Source organism: Carassius carassius, chromosome 48 (genome assembly GCF_963082965.1).
Source record: "Carassius carassius chromosome 48, fCarCar2.1, whole genome shotgun sequence".
In the NCBI taxonomy this organism is placed as follows: Eukaryota; Metazoa; Chordata; class Actinopteri; order Cypriniformes; family Cyprinidae; genus Carassius; species Carassius carassius.
Window position 1 is genome coordinate 353831 of NC_081802.1, and position 15786 is coordinate 369616.

The 15786-nt window shown below is 39.2% G+C and overlaps 1 protein-coding gene across 1 annotated transcript; it reads left to right on the plus strand.

Annotated features, from left to right (window-relative positions):
* The first annotated feature begins 1388 nt into the window (after positions 1–1388).
* Positions 1389–12705, plus strand: LOC132131323 (ubiquitin carboxyl-terminal hydrolase 40-like). Its single transcript, XM_059543347.1, has 14 exons — positions 1389–1579; positions 3361–3483; positions 3908–4010; positions 4117–4247; positions 4342–4412; positions 4518–4675; positions 4731–4950; positions 5123–5251; positions 5401–5529; positions 5617–5639; positions 6385–6419; positions 11230–11318; positions 11425–11461; positions 12104–12705. Exons 1-14 carry the CDS (start codon positions 1480–1482, stop codon positions 12703–12705), a joined length of 1950 nt encoding a protein of 649 aa, XP_059399330.1. The 5' UTR covers positions 1389–1479.
* Positions 12706–15786: the final 3081 nt, after the last annotated feature.

A 15786-nucleotide genomic window follows, 5' to 3' on the forward strand; every position in this document is an offset into this window, starting at 1 on the left:
GTCATATATTGCATTTTTGTGGCTTAATATTCACAGACACTAGTCCATGTCATGTTTTGATTTAGTCATCCAAAATGTGGCATATTCCGTCCGCGTTAGGCATTCCGTCTTTATGAATGGATTCTACGAACCAGACTGTATTTCCGCATCCCGGAGATTATTAGGGCGGTATGTCTCAGAATAGTCAGTGCAATTTGGGAAAGAAATCAGTTAAATCTGTATGTGGATGTGTGTAAATATTCAAATGTAATCCCCTTTGTAATCGTTAAAAATTTCATAAGTAACTGTAATTTAATTACTCATTTTTTCTTAGTAACTGTAACTAATTACAGTTACAATAATTTTGTAATTAAATTACGTAACGCCGTTACATGTAACTAGTTACTCCCCAACACTATATATATATACACACACAGTACAGACCAAAAGTTTGGACACACCTTCTCATTCAAAGAGTTTTCTTTATTTTCATGACTATGAAAATTGTAGAGTCACACTGAAGGCATCAAAACTATGAATTAACACAAGTGGAATTATATATGGAATTATATACATAACAAAAAAGTGTGAAACAACTGAAAGTATGTCATATTGTAGGTTCTTCAAAGTAGCCACCTTTTGCTTTGATTACTGCTTTGCACACTCTTGGCATTCTCTTGATGAGCTTCAAGAGGTAGTCACCTGAAATGGTCTTCCAACAGTCTTGAAGGAGTTCCCCGAGAGATGCTTAGCACTTGTTGGCCCTTTTGCCTTCTGTCTGCGGTCCAGCTCACCCCTAAACCATCTGGATTGGGTTCAGGTCCGGTGACTGTGGAGGCCAGGTCATCTGGCGCAGCACCCCATCACTCTCCTTCTTGCTCAAATAGCCCTTGATGCCTTCAGTGTGACTCTACAATTTTCATAGTCATGAAAATAAAGAAAACTCTTTGAATGAGAAGGTGTTTCCAAACTTTTGGTCTGTACTGTAGATATATATATATATATATATATATATATATACTATTTCACTATACACTAAAGTATACTACACAATAACATTTATATGGATTAATATTTATTTATTTATTTATATTCGTGCCTGATGGTAGCTGATTTGATAATTGTTGATTATTGCTTTCTATTGAAACACCACTGATATGTTGAACATGATTTTATTTCTTATTCTGTAGATGAAATGAAGACCAAAGTAGATACAGATGTGCCAAATCAGTAAGTGTCTTATATAATTCACTAGACACATCTAAAGCATGACTAGAGTAAACTGCTATGCTGACTATTTACTGATGGTCAATGCTGGATAATGCAGTAGAATCTTACAATATTTGAAGATTTCTCATCCTAGACTCTGCTGTAAAAAAACTGAAGAGATCTTCCTCATGGCCACTTCTTAGTCAAAGGTAAGGCCATATTGATGCAGTTATGAATCTTCTTAGACATTATATATGCGAGATGTAATTGTGCGTTACATTAATATATTTAATGATTTATCCTGCATCTAATAACAGCAGTGTTGCCTTCTGTGGGACTCAGTCTCAATTGCCCAGCACAGAGTCATCTGTTCTGCAGTCCTTAGCTTCAGGTAAACCCAATTCACAGCTGCTGCACACTTCAGAACATGAATGAAAATAAGTTTTATTTTCTTAGATATTCTGCACACATGACATGCTGGGGAAAAAAGTAAATTATGAGCACAGTCTAATAATTTGTTCAACTTCCACATTCTCATACCCTGTTATGTTATGTTATGTTATGTTATGTTATGTTATGTTATGTTATGTTATGTTGTTTTATGTGTTATATGTTATGTTATGTTATGTTGTGTTATTTTGTTATGTTATATTATGTTGTGTTATGTGTTATATGTTATGTGTTATATGTTATGTTATGTTATGTGTTATATGTTATGTTATGTTATTTTGTGTTGTGTTGTGTTATGTATGTTATATGTTATGTTTCATGTTATATTATATGTGATATATAACATATAATATATAACATATAATACATAACTAATGTGCTACATGTTATGTTGTTATGTTTTATGTTATGTATGTTATATGTTTGATTGTTATGTTTTATGTTATGTATGTTATATGTTATGTTTTATGTTATGTATGTTATATGTTATATTGTTTTGTTATGTATCTTATATGATATATGTTTTGTTGTTATGTTATGTTGCTTTATATTATGTTATGTATGTTATATGTTATATGTTTTATGATATGTTATGTATGTTATAGGTTATGTATGTAATATGTTTTATGTTATGTTATATGTTATGCTTTACCTTATGTTATGTATGTTAAATGTTATATATATTACACATAACTTATGTGTTACATGTTATGTTATTATATGTTATGTTGTTTTGTTATGCTGTTATGATTTATGTTATATTATGTTATGTTATGCTATGTTATGTTGTGTTTTGTTGTTATGTTTTATGTTTTGTTATGTATGTTATTTGTTATGTATATTATATGTTCTGTTGTTATGTTTTATGTTATACTTTATATGTTACGTATGTAATATGTTTTATGTTATATGTTATGTTTTACAGTATGTTATGTTATTTAAGTTATGCATATTATATGTTATGTTATATATTATATATTATGTTATGTTATGTATTTGTTACGTTTTATGTCTTATGTTATATGTTATGTTGTTTTGTTATGTATCTTATATGATATATGTTTTGTTGTTATGTTATGTTTTATATTATATTATGTATGTTATATATGTTATGTTATATTTTATATTTTATATGTTATGTTATGTTATATGTTATGTTATATGTTATGTTATATGATATGTTATGTTATGTATGTTATATGTTACGTATGTAATATGTTTTATGTTATGTTATATGCTATGTTATACAGTGTTATGTTATATATGTTTTGTATGTTTTATGTTATGTTATATGTTATATATTATGGTATGTTATGTATGTTGTATGTTATATGTTATGTGTTATGTTATAATTTTATGTTATGTTATGTTATGTTGTCGTATGTGTTATGTGTTATGTTATATGTTGTATGTTATGTTTCATGTTATGTTATATGTTACATATAACATACATAACATATCATATAACATATCATATAACAACATAACATATAACATAACATAACTTATAAAATATAACATATAACATACATAAAATAACATACAATTTCATGTACATTTTGTGTATATTTTTTTGTCTTTTCATTTTTCTTTTTACAAAACATATTAGATTCAGTTTTACAGTAATTGAATCCAAATGTGGTACTGAGAGGTCAAGTTGAAACCGGAGTGCAACATGAATGAGATGAAAGTTGTGTCTCTCTGCAGGCGATTCAAGTGCAGTAAATCAGATGGAAAAGGACATTAAAAAGATGGAGATAAAGGATCCAGCTGACAGATCATCAGTCTCTCACACACAGAATGACGGAGTGAAAGCAGAGCCAAGACAAACAAACCAAGATTCTTGTGAGTTGAGATACTTTCTCAAAATATCAGAGAGAAAAAAGGTCATTTAAATATGAAATTAAACCCTTAAATAGTGTGCTTTATGCACAACGTGAAAGTGCAAAGGAATTAAAGTACAATGAGTCTAAACTGATACTTCTATTGATTAAAAGGTCATGAATTAGATTTAGCAAATATATCATGAATCAGGAGTTTAGAATCTATAATCTCACAGTTATAAGTCGTTAAGAGCTCAGCAAGCATTCAGTGCACAATCAAAATGAGTTAGAAGCAGGGACTAGTCGACATCATCATGCAAAAACGTCAGATGAGTTTAATCTGTGGCTGATAATAAAATGAAGCTGGTTGAAGTAGAAGAAGGCACAGCTGTTCCCACGATGACTGAAGATACTGCTGTTAACATTGCTGCTTTTGTTCACTTTAGGTCCATACAGAGGTTTGCTCAATCTGGGTGCCACCTGCTATCTGAACTCAACCGTACAGGTGCTCTTCATGACCCGAGCGTTCAGAGAGAGAGTGCTGCAGAGGTCAGTGCTGGGTTTGTCTTCTTATCCTATTCATTTGTCTGAACTCTTAGTGTCTAAAATGAATATTCATGCTGAAATGAAAAACAGTTATTGTTTAATTCTTCAGAACTCCTGGTGACACAAGTGAGAAATTAGAGACAGCATTAAAGGAACTATTTGAAGAGCTCTGTGATCAGGACAAGGGTGCTCTGAGTGTCTCAACGAAACGAGTAATAAAGGCTCTCGGTGTACAGAGACGTGAGTTAATGATGGGTGTAACTGAATCAAATCCTTTATTACAACTGCACTGTTTGTGTGTATGAAGTGTGTTGTATTTTCTCTTTATTTTCAGTATATGAGCAGCAGGATGCTGTGGAATACTTCCTAGATATCCTAGAGAAAGTAGGCCCTGATTTGGCCGAGGTAGCTCAGTCTTGTCCTTTTTTTATTTCTTGTCCTTTTCCTTCAATATGTAACAATGCAGAAAAAGTGCAGTGTGTGAGTCTGTGACTCTTTTACCTGAAACAGGTCTTCAGTGGAACTATGAGGAACAAGAGAAAATGTTCAGAAGATCACGAGTCTCATGATGACAGCTCGTTCAAGTCTCTACAGATCGCTCTGAACATCACAGACGGAGCGTACAAGATAGTGAGAGAACACCAGTCACCTTCTGTGTTTGTGCTTGTGTATGGAAGACATGTATGGAAGTTTCTATCTCGGAATTCTGACGTCTTTTCTTAGAATTGTGAGATATAAACTTCCAAATGCACTCATAATGCTGAGAAAAGGGGCGGGAACGGCCTTCCAGAATTATGTGGCTTGTGTGCAGGTCATCATAAACGGCTTTATTTGGATTTTTTTTCAGGAAGACGGGGTTCGATCATATTTTGAATCTACAACATTAGTTGGAGACGACCAGATGTACTGTGAAACCTGCGATGAGAAAAGAGACACAACTTGGGTAAAATGAGTTTTTGCTGCTGTCGGTGTACGTTTAAAAGCCTAATTTTTCCAAAGCTGGTAGAGTGCCCAAAGTAGTGCCTTCTGTTCAGATATATTTGTGTGATGCTTTCCACAGTGCGAAGCAGCTTTACAGGTTTGCCGATATATAACTGTATTTCTGTTTTAAACAGGGTTGTGAAATACACAAGTATCCAGCAATACTGTCTTTGCACCTGAAAAGGTTTGTGTACAACTATTGGTTGTGTGGGTTTGAGAAGAATGATTGCCCCATGGATGTACCGCTTCATTTATCTCTCGGGGTATGTATCCACCCTAAACGCCACACGATAGGCCCTTCTCTTGGGCTCGTATAGGATGAAGACACACTATTAGAGAACACAGACAGATATGAGTTTTAACATCCATGAATCTGTCTTTAGTGGTAAAAGCGTGCGTGATGTTGTTTCAGGAGCACAGATATGGTCTCTATGCCGTGATCAATCACAGGGGGAGCCGTTATGGAGGTCACTACACCGCTGACATCCGCTCATTTACTGATAACAGGTGGTACTGTTTTGATGACAGTCATGTCACAGAGGTAATGATTATTATTGATTTAAGACTTAAATGATAAATACCACTGCTGCTTTATATCACTCAGCTGTGCTCTTGTAATTTCCTTCAGATTCATGAGCGCAAACTGGAAAGGTAAGTGCAAAAATGACTCTTAACCCTTACCTGTCACCTTCCCACCAGTGGGACGCTTGGCGCTCCTTTTTTGCTTTTTGTTCAAATTTTCTAGTAATCATCATAAGCTTAGAAGCCCCAGATTCATCCTGTGAAAGCCATTTTGAAATCGGACATTGCATTACCTTGGAAATGGTACTTTAAAATCTTATGGCGGTCTCCTCCCCCTTAGTGGGCGGAGTCAAGAGTCATATTACAAAATGCATTATTAAAATGCGTCTTTTCGAATCTCAACTTTTTATAATCTTGGCAACAAACATATCATTGGAAAGGTCTGAGTGTCAGGAGAGAGAAGTAATATTGACAGAGAAACTAGACATTTGTCACAGAAAAATGCATTACATTGTTTTTGATGGCAACCGGTGGTATGACGCCTTAAATAAAATCTTACACATTTTTCATATCAACTTCAAATTTGGAACATAACTTATTTAGACATAATGCTTTCATTTTATACCAATTTCTGAGTAAAACCTGTTATGTAAAATATATATAATAAACAAAAATGTATTTACAGTACACTGAAGCTTCTATAAATGTTTGATACTTTATTGTTTTCTGAAAAAAATCCACTTGCAATAATCTGCTTCTTTAAAAAGAGACCTTAGGTCTATATTTCAAAGTGTTCATAAATTAATCAACTATGCATATCATGCATATCATATTACAGAATTAACTAAGTAACTGTAGTTTCTTTTTAATGTAGGTCTAGGGAAGCTTACTTGCTCTTGTACCAGAAACGTGAGTACATTCACAATTTTAATCTGAAATTCTCTCGTGTTGAACAAAGGCTGGTTCTCAAAAAAAAAAACAATTAAAATACTAATGAACAATGACAGCAAAACATGCTATTGCATATACAATGTCTATATGATTTTAATAGGGCCCTGCTAGTGCAAAGGATCATATTGTTCTTTTATGGATTATTTATTTATTTTAACATTCAACAGAGTGCAAATGGTGCATATATCATACATACATAAATGTGTGAAACTTGGCACATATGTTTTACGAGTTTCGCCCTGACAGTCATTAGCTCAGCCAACAGGAAGTCAGCTATTAAGGGTTTTTCTCCTCAGTCGACAGTTCTCCAGTTTCTGAGACGAGGAAAGTAACCCAGAATTGTCACATCACTCTGACGGATCCCAGAACTGAAGAACTGCTGCAGAGGAGCACTGCACCATGTGAGTCCTTCTACATTTACCCAAAGTGTTCCTGTAGCTCAATTGGAAGAGCATTGCGCTATCAAGCGCAAGGTTGGGGGTTTGATTCCCTGGCAACACATGATAGGTAAAAATGTTAGCCTGAATGCACTGTAAGTCGCTTTGGATAAAAGCGTCTGCTAAATGCATGAATTTAATTTAATTTAAAAGTACTTCAGGCTCTGTCAGAATCATGTCAATGCATGATGTGTTGTTGGTGTTCCTGTTTCCTGTAGTGAGTTTGTAGTTTTCCCTTTGGTTCATCTCCCAGGCGTGATCTTCTTATGCCCTTTGTGTGTACACAGTACTTGTGTTTCCCTCGTTGAGTTTATTGGCTGCTGTTTCTACACACTTTCATTAAACTCTGCATCTAGATCTACATCGCTGGCAGCACACATTACAGTGTGGTGATGAGGCTCTTAGTACTCTCCAGATTTCATGATATTTGCCAGTTGTTGAACTGGGCAGGGGTTGTAGCACTGAAACATTGTGTTGTTCATTTCAATCCATGTTTTATGTAAGGTGAATTTTGTCAGGAGCACATAAAAGCATTATACTTCGTCTGAAACCTGCTGTTCCCTTTGAAAGCTTCAGTCGATGCTGCGCTGCTCAGCGCATTGGGAAACGTCTTATTCGTGACCAGCTGTGAATAATGTGTGTAACACGTCGAGAGAATTGACCCGGTGGTAATATAGCCTCGGTTGATGACATGCCCGCAACACAGGGCTATAAATAGATACGCCACAGGTGCATCAACAGGTCTTTTGTCTTCAGATCATTCTGTGCATGTGTGCATCAGGAAGATTCTTCTCGCCGGCTACAGATCTTCGTAGGATGAGTCAACGAAATGGTAAGTGTTGTGTTCCTCCATGCTCTCGTCCTATGTATGAGCTGGATACACATTTTTACTGTTTTGTTTGTTTGGGGGAAGAGCAAGTGCTTCTGGCTTTAGAGACGGGCAAGTGCGAGCATTGTGTACTGCTCTCAGTCAAGAACTATTTTCAGACTGCACCCACCTTTTCATCGGAGGGCTCTCGTGCGGATTTGCGTGACGAACGAGCGACGGGCTCGTCCCTTTCGCCTGCAGTGTCACCGGATCCGCGCATCCTCTCTCGTGATCTCGAAGCGCGCTCCGGTCCTTCTTCGGTTCACAAGGAGGATTATATATCTCTTGGGTCTTCGGGCCACGAGCAGCCCGCCTCTGAGCGTTCCTCTCGCGAGAGGAAATCGGTCGAGGAACTGCTTGAGGTGGTTACTCACGCAGTGGACAGGTTGCAGCTTGACTGGCCATGCGAACAAGAGACCCCCAAACGTAGTAAGCTGGAGGATAGATTTCTGTCGGGTGGTAGGAGAGAGAGACCACAACATCAGTCTCTCCCCTTTTTTTGAGAACCTCCATGATGAGCTATCGAAGTCATGGAGCAAACCGTATACTTCCCGCGTCTTTGTGCCCTCGACGTTGACTTTTTCAACTATCGTGGATAAAAGGTCGTGGGGGTATTCGGAAATGCCGCGGGTTCAAGAGACGCTTGCGAGCTATCTCTCGCCCGAGTCTGCATCCTCGGTTACGAAACCTACTCTCCCCACTAAGCCTTGTAAAATAACATCATAGCTAGTGGGTAAAGCTTACCAAGCTGCAGGTCAGGCTGGTGCTGTGCTGCACACTATTGCAGTGTTTCAGGCGTACCAAGCTGACCTGTTGAACGACTTGAGTGTAGGCAGTACATTCGACAAGGGCGCGTTCGCTGAGCTCCGTCGGGGCCACAGATTTGTCGGGCCTGTTTGGCGATTTGGTTAATACGGTAGTCAACAGGTTTAGGGAGGTGAAGAAACATGAAGTTCCTTGCCGCACTCAAAGAGAGGGGCCGTCAGCCACCCAGCCTCACCAAGGTTCTTCAAAAGCCAGGGAGGTTAAGAAGCAGAGCAAGGCGAACCGTGCTCCCACTCTTAGGGTTTGGGGACAGGTTGGCCGTGCTCAGCAACCTCCCAGGCCAGACATCAGGACTGTCCTTAATAAGAAGAGGAAGTCCTGATGCTCTGGCCCCCTTGCTGGTGGGGGTAGTTCCTCATTGGATGGTGCGCGCTCGAGAGCTTTTTGCCCCGCCCCGTTACCCTCACAAAACTCCTCCATCCCCGCCACTTTATGTGATTCGGGGGGAGGTGCTTTCCAGCAAGGTATTAGATAAAAACAGGAGATCGTTCTGCCAACCCTGTCGGTGTTTCAGGGCACAGCAATCTCCGGTAAGCAATTCCCTCAGTTACCGCCTGGAAACTAGCGGTGCTAAGAGGCTCGCTACCTCTACGGAGGTCTATAGAGCAGCTAGTACGGTCTTCCCCTGCCTGTCTGCCGCTTCAGGGCACTGAGCTAGTGGCTCTAGGCGCACAAGGGAGTGTTCGCTCCTTCCCGTTACCCTCACAAAACCCCTCCATTCCCGCCACTTCTTGTGCTTCGGGGGGTGGTGGTTTTCCAGCAAGATGTTAGATGTTCCAGTGTTTCCTGCTATCGTTCAGGACAGAGAACATCTAACATCCCCTTAAAAGGAAGTGTTAAAATTGGTACCACTCTCAGAGAGTCTGGCAGCATGGAACTTCTGGCGGACATTTCTGCATGGGTATTGAGCACAGTACGGATAGGATACAGGATCCAATTTATTCGTCAGCCTCCAAGTTTCAACGGCGTGGTCTCCATTTCCGTGAAACCAGAGCTGATGCAGGTACTGTCTCGAGAGCTACAGATTCTTCTGGGCAAAGAGGCAATAGAACACGGTCCTCGTCCAAGGACAGAGTCGGGCTATTACAGCAAATACTTCCTGGTTCCCAAAAAGGGTGGGGCAGTGCGCCCAATCTTGGGTCTTCGAGGCTTAAACCGTAGAGTCAGAGCATTCAAGTGAAATATGTTAACCGTCAAGATTGTTGTGTCGCAAATTTGGCATCGAGGGGCACCATGTTGTCGCAGACTGCTAATGACATGTGCCTCCCTGATTGGCTGGGGAGTGGTCTTGGATGGCCACCCAGGTCAAGGGGAATCTTGTTACATTCCAGGGCGTTTGAACAGGCACTACCGACGGGGGAATGGAAACTCCATCCAGAGATAGTGAAACAGATTTGGAAAAGATTTTACGAAGCAGAGGTTGACTTCTTCACCTCCCATCAGACAGCGCAATGTCTCCTCTACTTCTCTCTGAGTCACCCAGCCCCAACCCCCCCCCCCCCCCCAGGTCTGGATGCGATGGAGCACACATGGCACAAAATGCGCCTGTATGCGTTTCCTCCAGTCTCCCTGCTCCCAGGAGTCCTAGCCAGAGTTCGGCAACAAAAGTCTTGCCTCTTGCTGATAGCACCACGTTGGCCGAACAGAGTATGGTTCTCGGAGATAATATCTCTCCTTGACGGCTGGCCATGGGCAATTCCGGAGAGGAGGGACTTTCTGTCTCATGCAGGGGTCACGATATTCCATCCCAGGCCCGTCCTGTGGAATCTTCATGTTTGTCCCCTGAAGGGTATAAACTGAGGAACACAGGGCTTTCGTTGGGTGTTATTAATACCATTCCTAGTGCTAGTGCTTCCTCCACCAAACAGAGTTCTCGAGGGTCTGGTTGAAACCCCCTTTGAAACTTTAGAGTCAGCATCTGATAAGACTTCTGACTCTAAAATGTTTTTTCTCATGGCGATAAGGAGTGCCCCCTTACAACAGGTTTGTGATGCGGCAGGTTGGTCCTCTCCGCACAAATTCATAAGATTTTATAGTTTGGATGTCCATGCTACTCCGGGCTCTCATGTCCTTGAGTCAACATCACAAGCTAATGTCTGAGGCCTTCTTGTGGTTTGATAGCACAACTGCACAACCTTAGGGGTCCAGACATTTTTAAAGCGCGGCGGCGTGGGTATTCTCCTTCCCAAGGCGCTGAGCAGCGCAGCATCGACTGAAGCTTTCGAAAGGGAACGTTACCGGTTACTTAACGGTAACCTTGTTCCCTGAGAAAGCGGAACGAGATGCTGCGCTGCATTGCCGTACTGAATATGTCCCAGGACTGCTCTTCAGACAAAAATTCCTGTTAATGCACCAGTGGCGTATCTATTTATAGCCACGTGTTGCGGGCGCGCACCCCGATGACGTCATCAACCGAGGCTATATTACCACCGGGTCAATTCTATCGACGTGTTACACACAATATTCACAGCTAGTCACAAATAAGAAATTTCTCAATGCGCTGAGCAGCACAGCATCTTTGTTCCGCTTTTCTCAGGGAAAAAGGTTCAGTTAAGTAACCAGGAACGTTCAGCTTGGTTAGGCCAGCTTAAATAACTTCATAAAGCAACATCCGTGTCTGATTTTTGTGCTTTTATAGCTTCGTCAGTTGCACGGGTGGAGGACAAAGAAGAGCCCAAAACTAAAATTGCTGAAGCAGGAGAACCGGTGGAAACAGGCAGAGCTGGGGTGACTCAATCTGAGCTGATTTATCCTTTAACAGAAATGAAGAAACACTTGTTAAGGGACACATCGAATGACTGCAAATAATATATATTTTTTTATTATTTTTCAGCAGTGTGGTGCAGCTCATAATAAACCACATCTGGAAGGTAAGGATGGAGAAGCCAACTGAGAATTAATTTGATTTTACTGCTGATTTTATCATGAACATGAAAATGATTCATTTGAAGAGATTCTAAAGAATCTACAAAAAAATCAGAAGGAATGGTCTTTTTAATCAAATTGAAAACATGAAATTATTATTTTTTACTCATTTTTGTCTTGTTTTCTAGTCCAATGATTTAAACATGAACATTTAAGCATCATTCACACATTGGATCAAGATACTTAAGAACCCAAAAGACTTAAGATGTCTGAAAAATATCAGCCAGTGGTGTCAGAAAAATCATCTTAATTCAAAGGAAAAACAAGATCAATTTTCTCATGTTAATCACAAACAACATTTTGATCAGTTTTTCATAGAACAAAGCTTCTTATCTGATTTCATTTGGCTTCTCAAGTAAATGTATCTGGCTTCATATTAGTAATGGAAAACAAGATACATTTACCGTTTTTTTTGCAGTGAATTCCTCTTGCTTTTTCTTGGTTGGTAGCTAAATAGCAAATATGAACCATTCTTGTTTAATAGTGTTGCCTTATGCAAATATTCCTCGCAGTTTCTTAAGATCTTAAGCACTTCTTATATGCCAGTGTTTGATTGAGATGCTCATGATCGATGGATATTTCCTCAGTGTCTGCTGTGACGGGGCGTCTGAGGATCCTTGTACTGGGCAGACCAGAGATTATCAAAACTATTCTGGAAGAGAGGATTGTGAGAGATGCTCGGTTCTCCCTTGAAACACAGCCGCAGCGCGATGACACCATTAGAGATTCTCTTGAAATGTGCAGCCCTGGTCACCACATGGTCCTTTGGGTGACCCAATTAGGGAATAACAAGGAAGATTTCGAAGCATTTGAAGAAATCTACAGGCCATTTGCAGCCAGGGAATATATTATGATCGTCTTCACCAGTGCAGGTCGTCCCACAGAAAGCCACATAGAAAATGCAATGCAGTGTTATGCAGGCATAAATAATCATGTTCTTGACATTGGTGTGAACTTGCATGACCAGGTGGAAGAACTCATTTCCAAAATGATAAAGATTGTAGGTCAGAATGAGAACCGAGGGAGACTATGTGATGATGCCAAGAAACCACAAAAAAGAAAGCACGGGAAAACTGAGAGCATGCATAAAAAGGAAAAAGCCAGTAAAAGAAATGTCAAGTCAAATCATGAAGAGACAGATGAGAGAGATCGACATCAGAAGCAGAATGTACTCGGTTTGTCAGCTTGAGAAAGATGTAACATATCATGAAGAAAAGAGACAAAACCTTGTGTGATAAACTGTAAAGGTTTTAGTTAATGTGCATTCAGTTTAAAATCTGAATCATATTTTATTTCTATGTATTCATATCGGAGTGTACAGGAACTGCTGATCTGTTAAATATTATATAATGTCTATACTCTGACATCGAAATCCCAAGGTTTTTTTGGATGATGACATCACTGAATCATTCCTCATCAGTTAGTTCACGAGTTTCTGCTATGATTTATAATTAACCATGTAGCTTATGAAAGCGTATTGTATTCGTCACACAGCAACTATCACCAATTAACTACTAGGTGTAATGCAGATTTACAGCTGTTCACAGAAAATAAAACTGGCATCTCAGTGATATACTCTATAACTGAAATGTTTTTGAGGATTTAATTTCTAATTTTGATTTCTACATACAATTCTTAAATAAGAGGACATAATAGTAATCACATTTGGTTGCGTTTCACAGCCCCGGGAAGAGGTAGAACTTTTTAGATAGTGTTGTTCTGTCTTGCTCCTTAAACTTCTGAAGGACCTGTTTAAGTAAGAGGAAAACTCCTGTGAACAGACCAGCTACACACACTGACAGTCAACTAAAAAAGAAAGGGTCATTCCACACACGTTTAGCACAGGACTTAAGAGCTGAGTTACACAACAAACAGTAAATCTCTAAAAGTAGTTCATAGTGGCATTGCTCATGAGGATGTGATCCTCATGAGCATGCTTATTAAATATCTCCACGATATCTTGGATGAAATCGGAGCCTCTATCAGGATTCCTGTAGGAAACTGTATCTGAATAAAGAAAGCACATTATTGTATGACAGCTTGGAGCCAAACAACCAAGAAATAATATCCAGTGCATTGATTGGTGTTTTAATATGTGTTTACCGGGAGTGGAGGACCTCAGGCAGCAGAAGTCTTTCTCTGGGTGCTCGGTCTTTGGCGTGCTGTCCTGGACATCCACACATCCATCATTACCTGGGATATACAGTACAGTAAGACACTCTCTACTCGTCAAATGTCTGACGCATGGTCAAGGGATCTGGCGTCACTTTTTTGACGCACTGGGTATACCTTTGGCGTTATTTTTCAACGTGCAGGTTAGTCCGATAGACTTCTATAGAACTCAGCAGCGTTTAAATTTGACGTCTTGGGTCAGCACACCGCAACGAGACTAAATAAATAAAAATAAAAAAAGAATAGGCTACAAAAAATTATATATGACAGAGATCATTTTATCTGGCCCTCCAACTTGTTTTTGAGGTTTAAAAATCCTCGCAATCTGACATCAAAGTGTTCTCTGTGCAAAGGTTTAGCGCGTTCATCAGTGGTGAGTTTAACAACACTCAACTGCAGGAAAAACAGCATTCAGCGGTGAGTTTGACCAAAGCAACGCTCAACTGCAGGAAAAACAGCATTCAGCGGTGAGTTTGACCAAAGCAACGCTCAACTGCAGGAAAAACAGCATTCAGCGGTGAGTTTGACCAAAGCAACGCTCAACTGCAGGAAAAACAGCATTCAGCGGTGAGTTTGACCAAAGCAACGCTCAACTGCAGGAAAAACAGCATTCAGCGGTGAGTTTGACCAAAGCAACGCTCAACTGCAGGAAAAACAGCATTCAGCGGTGAGTTTGACCAAAGCAACACTCAACTGCAGGAAAAACAGCATTCAGCGGTGAGTTTGACCAAAGCAACGCTCAACTGCAGGAAAAACGGCATTAAAAGGTGAGTTTAACAACGCTCCAAGGCGCGTGCAAGTAAGCAGTTTAACCGTTTTCTTACAACCCATTCTCGCTTATCGCTTATTCATAGTTTATCACTATGAAATCACGTTCAAGAAGTCTCATTCAGCACACATCGCGATACTTGCCATCAGTTTACATGTGCCACAGGTTAGGTGAGTAGATGTAAATTCGCTCTTTTAATGCCTGTTATAAAAAGTATTCTGTCTTCTTTATTAATCAGATTAGCGCCGTATTGTTTACTCGCTGTATTATATCAGTCATCCGAGGCTGTCTTTGAGTTTCATTGCGTTTAACTAAATGAACACACCTGCTAACTAGTGTGATTAAACTCTGTCGGTCACGTGACGTGCCATAGACTTTCAATATATTCATTTCAGGTTCAAAGATGTAAATTTGTAGTAAAATCATGGTAACCACCACACGTACAACAGTAACAAATTACATTTGAAGTTAAAACCCAGGAACGGGCCATTTACCATGTTTTTACCACAGTAACTGTAGTTTTACTATGGTATATTAATAATCAATACAACAATACAATAATCATCAAACTAACTATGGTTGTACAACTGTAATGGTCGTTTTTTGATGTGCTTTTATATGACAGATATCACAGTAATCACATTTACAGTACCATCCTTTTGATACCTTTTTATGTAAATCCAAAAAAAGTAAAAGCAAAAATATTTAAAATATAAACTGATATGAATGAACTGCAAGAGGGGAAAAATGTGTCCTTTTATTTATTTACTTTTTTGGATTTACATAAAAAGGAATCAAAAGCATGGTACTGTAAATGTGATCCTGCCGCGTCCACAGCAACGCTCTGTTTTTCATGGCAACGGTGTTATTATCAAGAAATAACAGACAACACAACTTAAGCACTACAAATGTTATCAAGATTGAAAAAGCAAAAATACGTGTAGCACATGAACACTATTGACTATCACACCATGATCTGACTGCTCTCAATTCACAACAACATGCAACCATCCAATCTACATCAGGCATTTTGTCTAAAACTTGATCCATTCCTCATCATCATCATCATCATCACAACTATTTCAGAATTCAGCAATAGATTCAAGCAATAATTAAACAAGATACTGACTACTCAACAATCATCTCCCCCAACACTTGCTGTATGAACGCAAACCGTAACTAGCTAATTAAGTTGGTGGCTAAGGAAGTCTAACGTAACATTAATTGCAAGAGAAGAATTAAAACAGCCGATCCCTTGTGTGCAAATGCACAAGACCTAGCCATAATACCAGCAAATCTTAATAAACATAAGTTATCGCGTCTTACCTT